At 34.8% G+C, this 19,447-nt stretch overlaps 1 protein-coding gene and 1 pseudogene across 1 annotated transcript; one reads left to right on the top strand and one right to left on the bottom strand.

Moving 5' to 3' along the window:
* Positions 1-619: 619 nt before the first annotated feature.
* LOC123596447 lies at positions 620-10,136 on the bottom strand (annotated as a pseudogene).
* Positions 10,137-11,171: 1,035 nt separating this feature from the next.
* Positions 11,172-17,973, top strand: LOC123583394 (follicular dendritic cell secreted protein). The gene is made up of 5 exons (XM_045450410.1): positions 11,172-11,269; positions 14,828-14,897; positions 15,334-15,366; positions 16,610-16,823; positions 17,885-17,973. Exons 1-4 carry the CDS (start codon positions 11,247-11,249, stop codon positions 16,778-16,780), a joined length of 297 nt encoding a protein of 98 aa, XP_045306366.1. The 5' UTR covers positions 11,172-11,246; the 3' UTR covers positions 16,781-16,823; positions 17,885-17,973.
* Positions 17,974-19,447: the final 1,474 nt, after the last annotated feature.

The following is a 19,447-nucleotide window of genomic DNA, read 5'->3' as shown; positions in this document are numbered from 1 at the left end:
CAAATGATACATAATTAAAACAGCCAGTGTAGGTAAAAGTGTATTGTAATGAGCATTCCATTTTCTCAAAGCAACAGGGAATTTATAAAATTAAGTTTATATTCCTTGATTCAATTTATTGCACACATGCATATATAAGAAAAATATCCTATCTGTTATACACAGCAATTTACTGAAGCTTTACCAAACTACCAGAAAAAAAACAAAACAACAAAAAAAGAAGTCTTCTCACAAAAGGGAACTACAAAACATTCATTAACAGGGTATTTAGCAGTCATGTATAATGAAGTATGTTCATATAATATTAATTTGAAACTCAACATAAATTAACTGTGAATAAAACTACCCCCAAATCACGCATAATAATGATGGCAAAGTAACACAGACAAAGTGTCAAGGTAAGAACATCAAGGTACTGTGCTTTTACTTTTTCAAAATTTTCTGCAATGTGTTTATCAGGTGAAATTTTTAAGGAAAACTATTTCTCTTAACACATTCCAAATAATTAAGTGACCTCCAAACACCCCATTCTTTATTTCTTTATTCCTGACCATGACTGCATCAGTTCTAACCCAGTTTTTCTCTTGGAGATCAGCTACCTGGATGTCCCAATACTGCTTTAACCATCTCTTAGTGTCTCAGCTAAGAATGCCTGCTCAGTTCTGGCTGGAAACCACCAGAGGTCCTTGCTGCTTCTGAGACTGGGTTGGGTACAGCTGACAGTCTTGGTTGCTCAGTGGGGCTGCCTTAAGTTTGACTTGGACACCCACCTCTGGAAGGTCCTTAGTCATCCTAGGTGTAAGCGGTCCCTGGCCCACTGCTTCTCAGAACAGAACGTCAGACATATCTGACAGCTGTCCCATTCTGCCAGAACATTTTATATCATTTTACTCCTCTGAAATTTATTGTTACTTGTCTGTGCCTCAGACTATAGTCTGTCTTGGTGAATATTTTCTGTGCACTTAAAAATAATGCTTATATTGCAGTTGCTGGGTCCCATCTTCTACAAACATTCATTAGATCAATTTGGTTATTTCATTCAAATTTCCTATATTTTGAATATAGGAAAAGAGTTAAAACAGATGTGAAACTCTTCAAGTGCAAGTGCTGATTTGTTTATTCTTCCCTACTTCTGTCAATTTTTATTTCATATATTTTGAAGCTCTGATTTTAGGGGCATACACATCTGGGACTCATATTTTCTTAAGGAGATATCTTTTAATTATGACATGACCCTAATTATCTCCAATAATACACCATGTTTTGACTCTCACTTTGCCTAATATTAATGAAGACATACAAGCTTATGCTTAGTATTTACATGATATATCTTTTACCATTCCTTTACTTTCAACTTTGTCTTTATATTTAAAGAATGTGTCTTATAAATGTCATACAGTTAGTTGGTTCTTACTTTATTTATCCAGCCTCAAAATTTGTCTTTTAATTGGAATATTTAGTCCATTCAAATTTCGTGTATTTGTTGATATGATTGGGTTTAAGTCTATTCACTTGTTTTCTGTTCTCTCCTGTGTGCTTTGTTTCCCCTCCCTGTTTTGGATTAAACCTGTATTATTATTTTTCCTTTCTATCTCCGTTATTGGCTTTTTAGCTAATAAATTTATATCACTTAGTGTTTTCTCTGAGGATTATTTTACACATCCTTAATTTGTCATGGGCCATGTAGAATTAATATCCTACCTCTTTTCCTGTAACAAAATTATATTACAATTGTATAATACCATATTATATACTATTGTCCTTTGTGCTAATACTTTCACATATTTTACTCGCACATTTGTCTATTAATTCTTTTTTTAATGTTCTTTTAATTTTTTTTGAGAGCGAGAGAGGACGATCAGGGTAAGGGCAGAGAGAGAGAAATGGAAGATCCATAATGGGCTCTGCGCTGAGAGCACAGAGCCCGATGCAGAGCTCGAACTCAAGAACAGTGAGATGATGACCTAAGCCAAAGTCAGATGCTTAACCAACTGAGCCACCCAGGTGCCCCAATATTAATTCTTAAAGGATTTTAAGAAGGAAAAGAAAACACCTATATTTACTTACACAGTTAGCAGTTTCAGTGCTCTTCCTTACTTCTTTCCTATAGGTGTGAATTTTCATCTGGTATAATTTCACTTTAACCTCAAAATTCCTTTATTATGTCTACATTGTTATAGATTATCTTTTCTGGATGTAGAATTCTAAGCTGATATTTTTTCCTTTTCACACTCTAAAGACATTGTTACATTATCTTTTAGTTCCCATTGGTTCAGGTGAAAAATCAGCTATCATTAATGTTGACATTTCCCTATATGCAATGTATCTTTCTTTCCTTAAGCTGCTTAACAGACTCTCTCTGTATCTTTGGTATTAGTGGTTGACTGTAACAGACTTAAATGTAGTTATCTTTGTATTAATCTAACTTGCTGTGCACTGAGTTTCCTAGATTGGTGTGTTGGTTTTTTATCAAATTTGGAAAAATCTTCTCAATATTTCTTTGACCATTTTTCTGTTCCATTTTCTCTCTTCTCTCATTCTAGAACTTCAATAACATACATATTAGGTTGCTTAATACTATTCCCCAGAGCATTGAGCCTTTGCTAATTTTAGTTTTCTCAGTTGTTCAGTTTGGAATATTTCTATTGACTTTCAAATTCATTAGTCCTTTCTTCAATTATAGCCAATCTGCTTCTGCTCTTAATATCATGCAATGAATTTTAATTCAAGTTTTTAAATTTTGAAGTTCTTGGATTACTATTTGATTTTTTAACAATTTTCTTATCTTTCCAAAAATTATCAAACTTTTCAGTCAATATTTTTATCATATTCCTATAAATTCTCTAACATGTTTAATCCTAGTTATTTTTATGCCTAGTGCAGAAACCAGTGCAGGGCCTGAACTCTACCTTAGGATTAAGACCTGAGCTGATATCAAGAGTCAGATGCTCGACTAAGCCACCCAGGTACCCCTAATCCTAGCTATTTTTAAATCCCAATCAGTTTATTTCAATTCCTCGACTGTCTGTAGGTCTGTTTTTATTGATTGATTTTACTTCTGAGTGTGGGTAACATTTTCTCGTAGAGTGGGTAATTTATGTGTCATTTTGACATGCCACAGAGCACTCAAATTAAACATTATTTCTGCATGTGTCTGTGAAGGTGTTTTTGGGTGAGATTAGCATTTAAATTGGTGGACTCAGTGCAGTAGATTGCCTTGCCCAATGTAGGTAGGTGACATCCAAGTCACTAAGGGCCTGAATAAAACAAAAGACAGAAGGAGGAATTTGCCCCTTTTTTCTGACTTATCCCTTGAGCTGGGGCATCTAATTTCATTTTCTCTGATTCTGGAATTGGACTTCTATGATAGATTCTCCTGGTTCCCAGACTTCTGGACTGAAGCTGAGTTACACCACCAGCAATGCTGGGTCTCCAGCTTACAGATGGCAGACTGTGGGACTTCTCAGCCTCCATATCACATGAACCAATACCTCATAATAAACCTCAATAAAGATATACAGACATAGGTATACAGTTGGCCCTTGAACATCATGAGGGTTGGGGTGCCAACCTCCCATATAGTCAGAAACCTATATATAACTTTGGTTTCCCCAAAACTTAACTATTTAGTAGCCCACTGTTGACCAGAAGCTTTACTGATAACATAAGGCATATGTTGTATGTTATATGTATTATAGTTGTATTCTTCCAATAAAGTAAATGATAGAAAAGAAAATGTTATTAAGAATACTGTAAGGAAGAGAAAATACATTTATAGCACTTTACTATAAAAAAAAATCCACATTTAAATGGACCCATGCAGATCAAATCCCTGTTGATTATCAACTGTAGTAACAGAAAATGGATTTTTTTGCATATTTAGTAATTTTTTTTTTGCATGCTGTCTTTGTAAATGATTTATATCATAGGGACTCTGCATTCTGTTACCTTCCTCTGAAGAATGTTGTATTTTGGGCTCAAATAGTTAATATAGTGGAGGATCACACTGGTCTTATGAAGCTTTTTTTTTTTAACTTATTCATATATTCATTTCACTTTTATCCTCAGTGCCAGAGCAAAACTGAGCCCTGTTAACATGGCCAGAAGGGTTCCAGTACCAGAAGGATTCACCTTCTGGTACTTGAATAGAAAATTTATATTTATCAAGCTCCTCAGAGTTGATGGAACTCTAATTCCTAACTCAGTCTCCACAGCAATAGGGAGCTGCTGAAATCTCTACTCGCCTCTTCAACTTTCCAGGTATTGTTTTTCCCTGGGATCCTTGAAATCTTGCTTTGCACAGGCATATTTTAGTGGTTACCCAAGAATTTGGGAACACTTTATACACATATTTTGAGGCTTCCACCTCAGACATTCCCTCCATTATCGGACTTCCCCACTCTGGCATCCCCAAACTCCTTCCTCTGATATCTCAAAGACTGTGATTTCCTTACTGAGGATGCCGCCACCCCCACATCCTGCAGATGAAGAGTGTTTAAAAGGGAAAAATTCTATAAATGCAGATTTAATCTTTCTTGCAAGAGCCTAATTTCCTTAAGTTTCTGCCTGCTTTTGGTCATTCACCAATGCTTTCCAAACATTGTTTTTTATATTATGTCCAGAGTTTATATAATTGTTACTGGCAGGAGGTTTATTTCAATATAAACTTTTCTGTCACTAACAGAAGGTGGAAAGCTATATTCTGAAGATTTTCTCTCATAAATACCTTTGGAATATCTATATCTTTACTGTCTCTACCCTCCTGAAGGCAATACTCATCTCTTATGAGGATTAATATATTACCACCTCCATATTTGTTCCCCCTCAAAGAGAGTGATCATCAAAAATGGAACCTTGATTATGTTACCGCCGTGCTTAAAACCATGCAACACCTTCCCATTGGTCTCTGCTTAAACACCAAATTCTTTTAATTGGCTTCAATGGTTCATATTACTTGGTCCACTAATACATCAGTTATAAACCCCTTGATCATTACATTCCAACCAAAGTAAACTCCTTTTTCATTTCATAAAATATGCCATGAACCCCTGATACCTGAAATTTCACACTGTTCCCTCTGCCTGGAACATTACTCCTTCTCTTCATTTGACTAATATTATATCACTTCTTAGGTCTTTACATTTTCTGGTATATTTTCTCATGGATCCCTTATATTATACTAGGGTGTCTGTTTTGTATTTCTATAGTACCCATAAGTAGTCGTTTCACTTATAAATTCAATTGTTACTTGTATTTTGTCTAACAGGCTGTAAGCTCTAGTAAGGCATGAACAGTGTCTTTGCTACTGAGTACTATAGAGTGACTTCCACAGTACCTGACTTCTAGTTACAGCACAATAAATGATTAATAAACTCATAAATTAATGACTATAACCAAGTTTTAACACAACCTGAATCTCCATTGATAGTTTCATAACTTAAATGGCAAGGGCTAACAGCTGAGCAGCATTGTTTACCAATTATCTCAAATAATAAGACACAAAAATGTCACCAATACACTTTGAATATCAATTTCCATTAACAATTCTGTTTGACATATCTTAAAAACAGCTTTTAATATTTGCCTTCTAAGATGTCCAATTATTATAAAAATATTTTTGTGACTAATCTAAAACTTCCCTTGCCCAAATCAAAAAAAGTATTATCTTTTTGAATATATAGTAACTATTTTAATTTTAAATTATTTTTAATGTTAATATTTAATTTAATATATTAATATATACAAAATTAGAAGACTATCTTTGTTATAGATTGTAGCCTTATGTCCAAAAGGGGTTGCAATGTAACCTCTTCTGATATAAAAAGTTTTTAAAATAACAGATTATACAACTATTTGAAATCTCTATAGCCCCCTTGTAATTCACTATGTGGATTTTTCCCTAATTCTTTTCATGTTACGTGTATTATGGTTAGGAAAAAATCTTGCATTCATTCCAGTTACACAGTTTACTAGATTTGTGATCTCAGGTACCTTTCTTTTTGTTTTCTTTTTCTTTTTCTGAAATCCAAAGCTATCCAAGCTGCATTTTCCTTATCTGTAAAAATAGACATAAATTACATAGCTTATCCCATAGGGCTATTGTGAATATAATATATTTCATGTAAAGCATTCATCAGCTTCTAGCACATAAGCATTTTTTACCTTAAATAATGTAAACTAATAGAACATTTTGTAAGTATACTAGATCCTGTAGGACTTAGTATAACTCTAATCTCTATTAAATACAAAAAGCTTCTTATAATTTAATAATTCAGACATAAAAATCAAGGGGGGAAACTTGAAATTCTAGAGTACTATGGAGATCAGATACATACCTGAAGGAGACTAGCAGTTCAAGTTCAAAATTTGATTTCAGTCCACTGCCATATAGAAAACATCAGCTTTATTTAAGTTGTTAAAGCTAGGAGGCAAACAGGAAAAATGTTATTTTTCCTTTAATGCTGAATAAATGGGTGGTTATAAAAGGCAAAGAGACTTATCCAAGTTGAGTAAGTGGAGAGTCATGACTCAGATCCTGTATTCATGAGACTACAGGCCACTTTCTTAATCTCTGCATGAAGAACATGCATCAGGGGAAAACGTCTATTTAGGAGGAACCATAGGCAGTATCTACAGAGCTCTGTGTAACACACACAGGGTAGCAGCACCATAAGTCATGATCTGTATCAAAATATTTAGGTTCTATTCAAACATTTTAGAAAATATAGTACATAGAAGGAGGTCATTAATCTTTATATTTTGTATTTAACCAATATTAGTTTGATTTTGAGAAAATAAGTTACATATCTTCTAGAAAGAAAGGGAAGTTTCTGGAATGGGCTACAAACACTTTTTGAAATATATATGTATGGTAATTTCCATACTTTGAGCCATGTGCAAAATATCAAACTATCAATAGAATTTGGTATAAAACTCAAAATATTCTGATAAAACCATGCCTTGTGAGTATGGGGACAGTTAATAAATGGAGCTTCTCAGTTATTGGCCTTTTGGTTTTGAGCTATGGTATGACTGATAAAGAACACCAAAAAATATACAAAGCAACTTCTGATGAGCCTAGTTTGTTCACTCAATAACTATTTTTTAAGCACATAATTAGTGCCATGGTAAGCCAAGCCCATTTTAGGGAATAGTATGGTGGTCATGGGGCTGTCTGCCCATGACTCTGGCACTTGCTGGTGCTGACTCCAGGCATGAGAAATCTATGACCACCTAACAAATGGAAGTTAGGTGTGCCAGGGAGATTGTGGAATTGACAACCACTCAGATTCTACAACCTGGACATATAGGATTTGAATTCTTTTGCAGGAATCCACAGTCACTAAGTGTGGGGAATAAATTTAGGAATTCTCTGAGCTTGCACCAATGGGTAAACAAGGCATAAAGAATTAGAAAGCCATAGGATTAACACACCCAAGTTTGGGTACACAAGATTAGGTAAATAAGATTAGGTAAACAGGGCAAAAGCATCCAGTATAAGACAAAGGTATAGGAATAGGATACCTCAGGATGAAAAACATCCAAGATTAGGTAAACAAGATTAGGTATTCAGGGCGGAAGCCCCCTCCAATTTAATACAATAGCATAAAGCTGCTTTCACTGGAAGGAAGGACAAAAACAGGTAAACCGGGCCAAGTTGCCCAAGCGGGTCTATTTAGCAAAAGAAAGGTGCCTTGTTGACCCTGAGGTACATGCTCTGTCTTTCTTGTTCCCTAGGCCAGCTCAGGTAAACAGAGGTGGAGCCTCATGTCTGCTGTAAACAACCTTCTACCCAGCACCAGAATTTTGTTTGGTATTGACCCAAACCCCTAACACCACATATCTTCAAAACCCCTTTTCCCCCATGCCCAGGAGTTAATGTTCATGGTTTCATTGTCTCTTTGTGCACTCTCATCATGTTGTAAGCCTTCTGATCCTAATAAAAACAGAGCAAGGACCCTTACTCGGGGTTCTTGTCTCCTCCTAGACATTAGCCTCTGTCACACTTCAATCCAGCATCCGCTCTCTTGCTGGGCAGGAGAGAACTCCAGACCCAGAGTCTACAACAACTAAGGTCACTTCTAGTTTAATGTATAACATTTACAGGGGCTTTGAAGATAATTCAGAGATTTATCTTTATCCATTCTCTCAAAGAGAAGAGGTCACAACTTTTTTAAATAAAAAAATTCCTCCTGAGTACTGAACAGGTTAGATCATTTCTCATCATTTTCAATGACCAAAATAGTAAAAATGCCTAAGGAATGTGTATGTATTGAATTTCTACAAACTTTGCCAGCCACAAGATGTGGAACAAGGTATTTCTGCTGTTTTATTGAGTTAATCCACTGAAAAACCTTCCCAGAGTATGGCTTAAAATGTGCATATCCCTACCACTAATTCTAATCCTTTAATGAAAATAAACCTTTGGGCTTTTTTTTTATTGCATTAACTGCTAAAACTGTTCCTTTAGGTACTCATCCCCATTTACCATCCAGTCTGAGAATATTATAATTGAAAAGGCGTAGAGAGGTCATTGAACCATTCCAAAATCCCCTTCTACTACACCACAGCTTATAGTCACTCAACATCTCCTGGAATACATGCAGAGATAGGTCTTTAACTTTTAAAAAAGTTTTTCTTTTTTAAAGATTATTTTTAATATCTTTTTTGAAGTATAATTGACATAGTAGTTTCAGGTGTAAATCCAATGATTCAGTATTTGTATACACTGTAAAATAATTACAATAAGTCTACTAATCACCATATTAAGTTATGAAATATACCATACAGTATTAGTGATTATAGTGTTGTATATTACATTTCCATTTCTTATTTATTTTATGACTAGAAGTGTGTACCTCTTGATCCCCTTCTCCCATTTCGCCCACCCTCCAATCCTCCTTCTCTCTGGCAACCACCAATCTGTTCTCTGTTTCTGTGAGTTTGGCTTTCTTTTGTTTTGTTTGTTCGCTTGATTTGCTTTTTAGATTCCACATATACGTGAAATCACATGGTGTTTGTCTTTCTCTGCCTGACTTGTGTTAGCATAACGCCGTCAAGTTCATCCATGCTGTTGTAAATGGCAAGATTTTATGCAAGGTTTCTTTTTTTTTGTAGCCAAGTAGAATTTCATTGTGTGAGTTTTTGCGCGTGTATCTCACATCTTAATCTATTCATCCATCAATGGACATTTTGGATGTTTTCATATTAATATCTTATATATTAATTTTCTTCTTCCATCTGAGTACCCAAAAAATAAACTTATGCTCTCTTTCCTATGATAGCCTGTCCAGCTTCTGAAGGTCACTCACAACCTCTTCCTGGGCAGAACCTCCTGGTTGCACTTGCTCTTTGAAGTGCTGAAGACTTTGCAGACATGCTGAAGACTTTGCAGAGTGGATTTATATATATATATATATATATATATATATATATATATATATATTATAAAATATGTATATATTTTATAATATATAATATATAAACTTTTTATATAAAATATATAAAATAAAATTTATATATATTATATAAATATATAATTTTTGTTCTTTTAGGCAAAGGTGTTTTCTGTTTATTATATTCTAATCATTTGAATTAAGATTTAACACATGAAAGTAATAGAGGCCAGAATTACAGCTTGTTAGAGCTTGCTGGGTTGGTGTGGAGGATGAAGTTAGATCACCAACCAGAAAGAGTAATTATTCCCTCCTGATAATACTTGGTTTCAAAATTCCACTACTTATATTCAGATTTAACTAACATATTAAGCCCCTATCTGGTTCCAATTACTATATAATATGTTTTCCTATATCTTTAGATTAGCTGGAGAACATAATTACTTAAGGATCCCTGAGGATATGTAGCAGGAAGAGGCCTGACTTACTCAACGCTTCAGCTCCGATGCTCATGAAACCATCGTTATGAAGTCAGTGCTTTTCTACATTTCATTTCACTTATTTGCCAGTTCCAGGATAATTATTTTTATATTCACACTAAAGATAAAAAAATTCAGACTCAAAAGTGTGGCTTTCCCATCCACAGCTAATAAGGAATAAGATCTAAAAATCTAAACACATACCTGTCAAATCTAGAGCTTTCACTACCTTATTTAGTGTGGGAGTTTCCATGGCTGACATCTTCCTTATCCCTGCTGCCTCCTGATAGCTAGAATTTCAATAACAGGACATCCACAACCTTATACAGCTGGCTAGTAATCAGGACTACCTGTTGGCCAACACAAATAAAAACCAAAGATTGAGTAAGCAAAACCACTCATAAGAAAAGTGCTCATCAGCAAGACAAATACTTCATGATCTTGCTTATATGTAAAGAAACCAAATTCCCAGAAACATAGAGTATATTGGTGGTTGCCAGGGGCTGGGGAGTGGTGGGTTTATAAGATGAGTAACTTCCAGGGACCTAATATACAGCACTGTGACTATAGTTACTAATACTGTATTAGTATGGTATACTTGAAATTTGCTAAGAGTAGATCTTCAATGTTCTCACTACACACACATATACATACACATGTTCCCAAAGGTAACTATGTAAGGTAATGGATGTGTTAACTAACCTTATCATAGTAATCATTTCTCAATATATACATATATCAAATCATCATATTGTATACCTTAAGCTTACTCAATGTTATAGGTCAAATATATTTCAACAAAGATGGAAAAAGTATTGTGCATTTTAAAAAGCTTAATAAGTAAAGCTACTATTTTTTAATCTTGTTTCAATTCTGTGTGTGTGTGTGTCTACGTACTAAGTTATGGCATATAATACATTCTTTTAACCATGGGTGAATTTAAAAACATTTGAGGGGCGCCTGGGTGGCGCAGTCGGTTAAGCGTCCGACTTCAGCCAGGTCACGATCTTGCGGTCCGTGAGTTCGAGCCCCGCGTCGGGCTCTGGGCTGATGGCTCAGAGCCTGGAGCCTGTTTCCGATTCTGTGTCTCCCTCTCTCTCTGCCCCTCCCCCATTCATGCTCTGTCTCTCTCTGTCCCAAAAATAAATAAACGTTGAAAAAAAAAATTTAAAAACATTTGAAAGCCAACTTAGTAGAATCACTATAGCATTACTGAGGAAGGTGGATTAGAGACAGAGTATTAGAGTAGAGAATCTGATTAAGAGGCTATTATAATAGTCCAGAAGAGAATGAGAAACTAAACTAAGGAAATGGCAATGAGAATGCAAGAAAATGATTACCCGAGTGTATAAAGGAAAATTTAATTACCAGGATGAAGGGACAAGGAAAGTACAGGTGAGTTTCAGATTTCTGGCTTGGAAGAATGAGTGATGTATGACCATTAGCTGAGGGATTAAATAAAAGTGAGAAGCAGATTTTCAAGGAAAAAATAGTAAGTTTAGTTTTGAATCATATCCATCATATATCTAAATGAAATATGCAGTTAGATATTCCATTCTACAGGACAAGACTCTGGACTAAAGGTATAGGTTAAGGACTCAGAAGTCGATTATATAATTCATAACAAGAGTGGACTAAGATAAGAGGTCGACTACAATAAGTTGAGGGAAAAGAATCAGTGAATAAGACTTAAGGTTACTGTTAGAAAAGTTGAAAAAGAACAGAAGAGAGTGGCTTTAAGAAGCTAAAGGAGAGAAAAAAAGGGTTTCCAGATGGAATAGTCACCACAATTTAAATGCCAAACGATATAATATAACATGAGAACAAAAAAACATCTATGGTTTTCACAATAAGTGGTAACTGGCAGGGCACCTGGGTGGCTCAATCAGTTAAGCCTCTGACTTCGGCTCAGGTCATGATCTTGCGGTTCCTGAGTGCAAGCCCCACATCCAGCTCCGTGCTGACAGCTCAGAGCCTGGAGGCTGCTTCAGATTCTGTGTGTGTGTCTCTCACTGCCCCTCCCCTGCTTGCACTCTGTCTCTCTCTCTCTTTCTCTCAAAAGTAAATAAACATTAATTAATTAATTAATTTAAAAAGTGGTAACTGGAAACTTTTGTTAGAACAATTTCATGTAAGAAACTGAAACACAGATCGTAAGACAAGGAAATGAACGGTATGTTATACACACATGTACAAACACACACACATACATATGCACACACATATACATACAGATACACCCGTTAGTCCTTGGGTAATCTACTCTGACCTCAGATTGGCCCAAATTAAATTGATGTACAGCAACATGCTAGGTTTAATAAATTAGATTTCTGATTGAGGCAGTTTGCTTTAAATAAGTGAGATAAGCTAGAACGTTCAGTTATAAGAAAGTTTAATGTTTCTCTGGGTTTTCAGTGATTTTTCTGTACTTCTGCCACATGACAGTATAAAGCATTAGTTAAGAGGGTGGGCTTGGACCCAAATTACTGATGTTCAGTATCATCTCTGCCACAGTATAATATATAGTAATTAGCATTCTCTACTTCTCTTTCTCTGTAATGGGGATCATGTGAACAATAATGCTAGGCTCTGAAGGTTGGTTGTTTTGAGGATTACGTGACAATACATATAAAGCAGTTAGGTTTGCACTTGAGCACTTAAATGTTGCTTTTTTTCTGAGTTATCCTGAGAACTAATTCACATAAAGGATAAAAGAGAAAGGACAGATTTTGATGCATTACTAAAATTTGGATCATATAAACTCTGCTGACATAGAAATTGAACTGAAAGGATGCAATATTCTTGAGGACTCTCAAATAAATGGTAAAAAAGCCCAAGTTTTATAACTCTTGACTATAGACATGCAATATGCATACATATTTAAGGTAATTCTTGAAGTTTTTGAGGGCTCTAGTGTTCAGTCCCACATTTGACTGTTATATCCTTTCTATTGTGTTAAGTGCACCTTTAATTGAAAAAGAGAATATAGTATTTCATAAGGTAACCATGATGCTTTGATCCTCCCAGATATGGTCCATTGATATGTGAAGCTCTAACTCTGATCACTAAAATCAGAGCTGAAAGAATCATGCAAAAGGTTTTAATCTCTTTAACATTTTTAATAGTCTTTATTTTCTTAAATTACAACACTACCAAACATGCTTTCCAGTAGATTATAATCAATACTGATAAGATGTTTAGAAAATATTTTTAATTATGGAAATTAAGTTTTAAAAAAATAAGAGCATGGGACAACCTTATATGATATTATAAGCTTTATATATACAAGACAGAAAATTTGATCACAAATAGATGTATTTGGTAGTCACTCAGTTTCAATGAAACCACAAACATTGGCTATTCCCCAATTTCAACACGTTGTGATAGTTGATGATTCAACTCAGTAATAACTGATCCCAGGAAGAGGCTTTCAAGCCACAAACTTTTCCATATCATTCACTTCTGAGTCTATAAAATAGCTGTAATAATCCAGGGCCAGTCACTTCTAATTGCTTACAACAGCATCCACGAGAAGGAACTGGCTGAGAAGTCTGAGGTAAGAGAGGTCTTAAATATGATAAACTAAGGTAGATAGATGATAGATAGATAGATAGATGATAGATAGATAGATAGATAGATAGATAGATAGATAGATAGATAGATAATGATAGATAGGTAGATAGATGATAGATGGTAGATAGATAGATAGATAGATAGATAGATAGATAGATAGATGATAGATAGATAGATACAAATAGATGATAGATAAACAGTAGACAGATAGACATATCCTGTAAAATGCCAAAATTAAAATTATTGAGACTGTCATACAATGGTTGCTTGAATTTGTAAACTTAGTAATTAGTGATTTTGGGTATCGTGCTTTATCATTATACCCAACAGCACCCGGTACAATGCTTTGCAGCTTAGAAGTTATGCTCTGTGTGTGTTTATTTATGTCTGTGAGAAGTGTGTGTGTGTGTGTGTGTGTGTGTGTGTGTGTAAAATTGCCTATTCTGCAAGTCCTCCCATAGAATTCTAAACTTCACTGCAATATTAAATGCCTGTCTTATTACAACAACATCATCTGGTATTTTTCCAAATCCCAATTTGAATTTTGAACAATATGATCAAAAATAAAGACAGAGTTCAAAATGTGAGTACATTTTTTCTTTTACATTTTATTTTTCCATCTCATAGAAATTTAGGAAGCATCAAGAGGTGATAAAATACCCCTAGAACCCAAAGCCATCCCCAAATAATAATAATGATATGGACAATTGACATTTTCCTGAATGTAAAACTTCAAAAAATCTTCAGAAACTTTGTAATGTGTTGGCCTATAATTGCATAAATAAATTAAATACTTAATTTAGCTCAGTTTTATACAAATTATTAGCAATTATAACTAATACATTATAACAACATATATGATAATATAGAGTCTACAATTGAAATTAAAATATAAAATGAAATGCTTTGGAAATGTCCTTTCCCATATGTCAAAAATATGTCCTTCTAAATAGTGTGGAATTTTCGGGGTTTCCTGAGAACCAATTCGAATCATTCTTTCACTGAAACTATAGACATTATTACCATGTTTTGAACATCCTGAGATCAGTAAATAACTGCTTACTCCCACACTACCATTCTCTCTATATAAACTAAGGCTGTATTTTATTCCAGAAACTACCTTTATTACCATATATGGAGAGGTGTTTTTCTGAAATGATATGTGAAACTTGATTTGTAAAAGAATTGAGGTAACATAGTTGTAAAGTTGCAAAGTACCTTTGATTTTACCTAAAAAAAACAATGTGCTCCATTAACAAATAGATTGATGCCCTAAGATTAAGTGACTTGCCTAAAGTCAGAGTTGTTAGTAACATAATCTGTACTACAACTGGATTTTCTAAATTTATGCTAACATTTTATCTTTCTCCTGATTTCTAGGGTATTTCTGAATAAGATGAAAGTTCTCCTTCTGATCACAGCCATTTTGGCAGTAACTTCTGGTTTCCCGGTAAGTATCCGTTTCTATATTCCAGAGTATTTATGGTCAATATTTCAGAGTATTTATGAATTTGATTTTTTTTGTTCTAATTCGAGAATCCTGGGAATTTTCCCCACACACACTGTATTCCTACTTTATAAACATGCCTGATATCTGCCCCTTTAACATGATGTAAATCATATATTGTTCAGTGCTTAGTTCGTTCAATCCACATAGCATTGATACAGTGGTGAATTTTAATCGTTTAGAAGACATATTAACACTTTCCAGGAAAAGGGTTACTATAATGTTTTCTCGCTGCTCAAATCCTAGATTTTTAAAAACTGGATAGTATAAAATAATATTAAGTAGTAGAGAAATTATTTCCTTCACACATATGTATATATTTCTCAGTTTGTGTGTTTCATGAACATGAGTTGAACTAATTTCACTATTTGAGTTTTAGGTCACTCAAGACCCGGAAAGAGAAAAACCAAGTGTAAGTTACATATCCTCTTTTTAACATGTAAAATGTCCATGCAATATATCCATAACTGTGGTTAAAGTTCCTTTATCTAACCTTCTCAAACTCTAGATAAAACCTTAAAGAGTTTATATAAAGCAGTCAGCAGAACAGACTTCCAAAATTTGATCTTGCTTGTATGAAGGGAATTATATCAGCATCTCATGTAACAGTGGGAAACAAAATGAAACTTGAATCACTCTGAGATATACTCGGTTATGACATTTTTGTTAGAATTATCTAGACTAATAGAGGCTGTTAATTATTCATGTCTCCACTCTGCTTAACTCTACAAAGTTCATTCCACAAAAGGTAAAATAATAATAATAATAACAATTAAAACTTGAGAATTAGGAGATGTGGACCAGTTTGATGATCTTGCCAGTGACAAATTCACTGAAGGATTATTTTGTCTAAATAGTTAATCAAATTTTTTTAAGAAAAGAAAAATAAAAGTTGAAGAGGAAGGTTCTTATTTAAGGATCTGCTTATACTCATAAAAATCTTATTATCTGAAAGGAAGTTTGGTTTTGAGGCCAAAGATACAAACAGTGTTAAAGATATAGAAATTGATAGGGATATAAATAGAAGATAAGAGACAGAAAAAAGAAAAATAAAGAAAGATAAAGAGGATACAGGGCCGGGGCGCCTGGGTGGCGCAGTCGGTTAAGCGTCCGACTTCAGGCAGGTCACGATCTCGCGGTCCGTGAGTTCGAGCCCCGCGTCGGGCTCTGGGCTGATGGCTCAGAGCCTGGAGCCTGTTTCCGATTCTGTGTCTCCCTCTCTCTCTGCCCCTCCCCCGTTCATGCTCTGTCTCTCTCTGTCCCAAAAAATAAATAAACGTTGAAAAAAAAAAAAGAGGATACAGGGCCTACACAAAGTTTGGGTAAGGATCTAGTATAAAGACAAAGGGAGAAATCTGATGTTCCCTCATTAATCCCCCTCCCTCTTGGCCTTCTAGTTAAAAGTGATTAACAGAAAAATTTGGCCATGAGCAGAAAGGTATGAAGATATAGTTATCTTTAAGTAATTTCCTTAAGTTTTCTAAAATAATGTAAATTAATTAAATCCCTGTTCCTAGTACACAGAGAAAAGGTAAATGATCCTAGAACTTCTAAACTCCCTACTTAAAAATGAAGGCCCACATGTTAAAAGGCTATTTTATCTCTCTCCAGCATGAAAAGTAAAACAAGTCTTTTTAATTTCTTTCTTTCAACAGGTCACTCAGAGCAATGAATCACCTTCACAGTTTTATGGACCCCCTTTCCCATATCCATTGGGCCCATATTATGTACCATTCCTGTATCGAGGATATCCATGGTATCCATATAATTTTCCTATTCCAATACCTCTGTCTGGCCCTACAACTACACCTTCTAGTGGCCAGTAAATAAGAAAAAAAAGTCCCACTGCAATTTAAAATGAAATAGGTGGTAAGTACACATAATACAAAGCATTTGCTTTTTAAGTTATTTGTGAATTATAATGTACCATTCCATGAAAAATATATTGCAATGTTCCCACTTATCCCCATTAAGTTACAATTTGTTTCCATCTTTTTCTCTGGTAGACATCGTTAGTCTCCACTCAGCAGTAAGTTCCTGTGTCTTTCCATGATCACAGTAGCACAGCAGTTTAAATACCTCCTTTGCTATGATATAATAGAAACAAACCCTTTCCTTTCTTACTAACATATTTCTAACTTTTTAAATATTTTCTACTATCAACATTTGTGCATATTTGGACTAAATCAGGGGTCTAAAGGAGGCAAAACTTCAACTAAAGTGCATATCACAACAGATGAACTTGTGGATGTAGGGTCTAAGGCAGACTTCAGACTATTCCTTAGAAAATCATGTATTTTTCTAATTAATATTAAAACTTCAAACTAGCTTCTGATGGTCATATCATAATAAAATCCTTAAGGCTGAATATCCCATGTACAAAAGGGGCCCCTATCATCTCATCATATCAAAACCAAAGTTACTGGCTTCACTGAAGGAATGCAGACTAAAGATTACACTAGGACCAAGAGGACTGTTTTAGGAAACAAAAACTTTCAGCTATTACCTACCATTAAAGGCCTCTGCCTTCTTTCCTGCATCTACTCAAGCCTTCTTGAGCATAAAGTTTCTCAGTCGTTGGACTAGATTTACTTTTAAAACAATCTTTGTGGGGCGCCTGGGTGGCTCAGTCGGTTAAGTGTCTGACTTCAGCTCAGGTCAGGATCTCGAGGTCCGTTGGTTCAAGCCCCGCGTCGGGCTCTGGGCTAATGGCTCAGAACCTGGAGCCTGTTTCGATTCTGTGTCTCCCTTTCTCTCTGCCCCTCCCCCATTCATGCTCTGTCTCTCTCTGTCTCAAAAATAAATAAACATTAAAAAAAATTAAAAAATAAAAATAAAGCAATCTTTGTAGTTAAAAAGTAAAAAATTTATAACTCCACAAGCAAATTACCCATCTGGATTAATAACTGAGCACTTATCATTTATTTCAGGTCTCTACAAAGTTGAATGTGAGCCACTTTCCTGAAGAGTCAATATTCCTGCTAATAAAATAAAAACAAATATAACTGAAGTAGCATCAGTATTCTCTCACAGATATCTTTTGTGTCCCTCTTTAGTAAATAGAAGATCTTGGTTTCCTATTTTCTAAATGTGCTTTGCTGGTAGGAATGCAAAAAAATTTTTAACAGATTTTAATATACATTTCTTGATGACTAACCATTCTATAAAAAGTATGGGGAGTGAGGTGACCAACATCAACCAGTCCTGGAAGTACCTTGAGTAAAAGTCTATCCACCATCTTCTGCTGTATAGTTGCACCAATTCTATGAACAAGAGCCAGAAGTTGATTTAATTTAATTCAAAATATATTTGAGTAATTGTGCCTCAATTTCTCAACTGAGTCTGTAATTTATATACTGTAGGATATAAACTTGATATGTTGGTAAGGGATATCAAAAAACTCAGGTACTTTATCTAACTTCAAAAAACTGATGAGTAAGATCCTAAAGCTAGATTGATACCATGCTTGCAGGTTACAAAGTGTTTTTCTGAATCATTAGATCAGCAAATTATCACCTAATCTCTGTTCAGTAATCACAATTAATATGTGGGGAAACTAAAGACCATGAAAGTCCTATGGAACTACACATAGACCTAGCCCATGGCAGAAAAGAAATACAAACCAAGCCTATTCAACTCCTATGTTTTTGCCAGCAGCATATATACTAAAATAAATCCTGAGTCTAGGACTCTACAATGGCAGTACCAAAGTCTGTCTGTTTTCAGTTTATTTCAGGAGGAAAAATCAAACCCCTGCTGATAAATGCAACTACCACCCATTTCCTTCTCTGCTAATCTAGATGTCACACTGCCACCAGAGTTATCTTTCAAAACATACACTGACTTATATCTCCGACCTCTAAAATGCATTGGAAGGCTTCATAGTAGCTGCAGTAGAAATCCATTTCCCCCTACATGGCATTCAAGGCTTTCTACAAAGTAACCTTGAGCTTCCTTTTTTTTTTTTTTTTTTGAGCTTCCTTTTGAATTACCGTGCCATGGGCCCATCTCTCTCCCAGCCCCAGGTGTTATGCCACACTATTGCCATTACCCACAACTGGCTTTCACTCTCACACCCTGTGCCTCTGCTTAGGTGCTCTAGCTTCATGCAACGTCCATTCCTCGGGTTCACACTTTATCTCTCAAGATCCAAATCCAGTATCATGACCTTCATGAAAAGCTTTCTCCTATCTCTCCAAATAGAATAACTCACCACTCTGACCTTTCTTCACTACATTTTACTTCCACTTTTTAAAAAAACATCTTATTATACTTTTATTTCTAAAAAATCATTCATTTACATTTCTGTATCTTTCTTGAGAAGACTGTAAGTTCCTGCAGTAACACAATAATATAAGTATTCCCCAGCACTTAGCAGAGTACTCAGTGAATATTTGAGAAATAAAAAGTATTAAGAAAACTTCCAAATTCTTAATGTTAAACAAAACAGCTTTTTCATATCTCTGACCTATATCAATACATAAATTAGCAGA

This window comes from Leopardus geoffroyi, chromosome B1 (assembly GCF_018350155.1).
Source record: "Leopardus geoffroyi isolate Oge1 chromosome B1, O.geoffroyi_Oge1_pat1.0, whole genome shotgun sequence".
In the NCBI taxonomy this organism is placed as follows: domain Eukaryota; kingdom Metazoa; phylum Chordata; class Mammalia; order Carnivora; family Felidae; genus Leopardus; species Leopardus geoffroyi.
The sequence above is the reverse complement of the archived record's forward strand: the minus strand, read 5'-3'. Positions and strand labels throughout refer to the sequence as shown.

Bases quoted from the DNA above. Each gene is read 5' to 3' on its own strand.
- LOC123583394 (XM_045450410.1), top strand. From the start codon at position 11,247: ATGAAGGGACAAGGAAAGTACAG. The intron at 11,270-14,827 runs GTGAGTTTCAGA...CCTGATTTCTAG, and splicing joins AAGGGACAAGGAAAGTACAG to GGTATTTCTGAATAAGATGA. The intron at 14,898-15,333 runs GTAAGTATCCGT...TTTGAGTTTTAG, and splicing joins CAGTAACTTCTGGTTTCCCG to GTCACTCAAGACCCGGAAAG.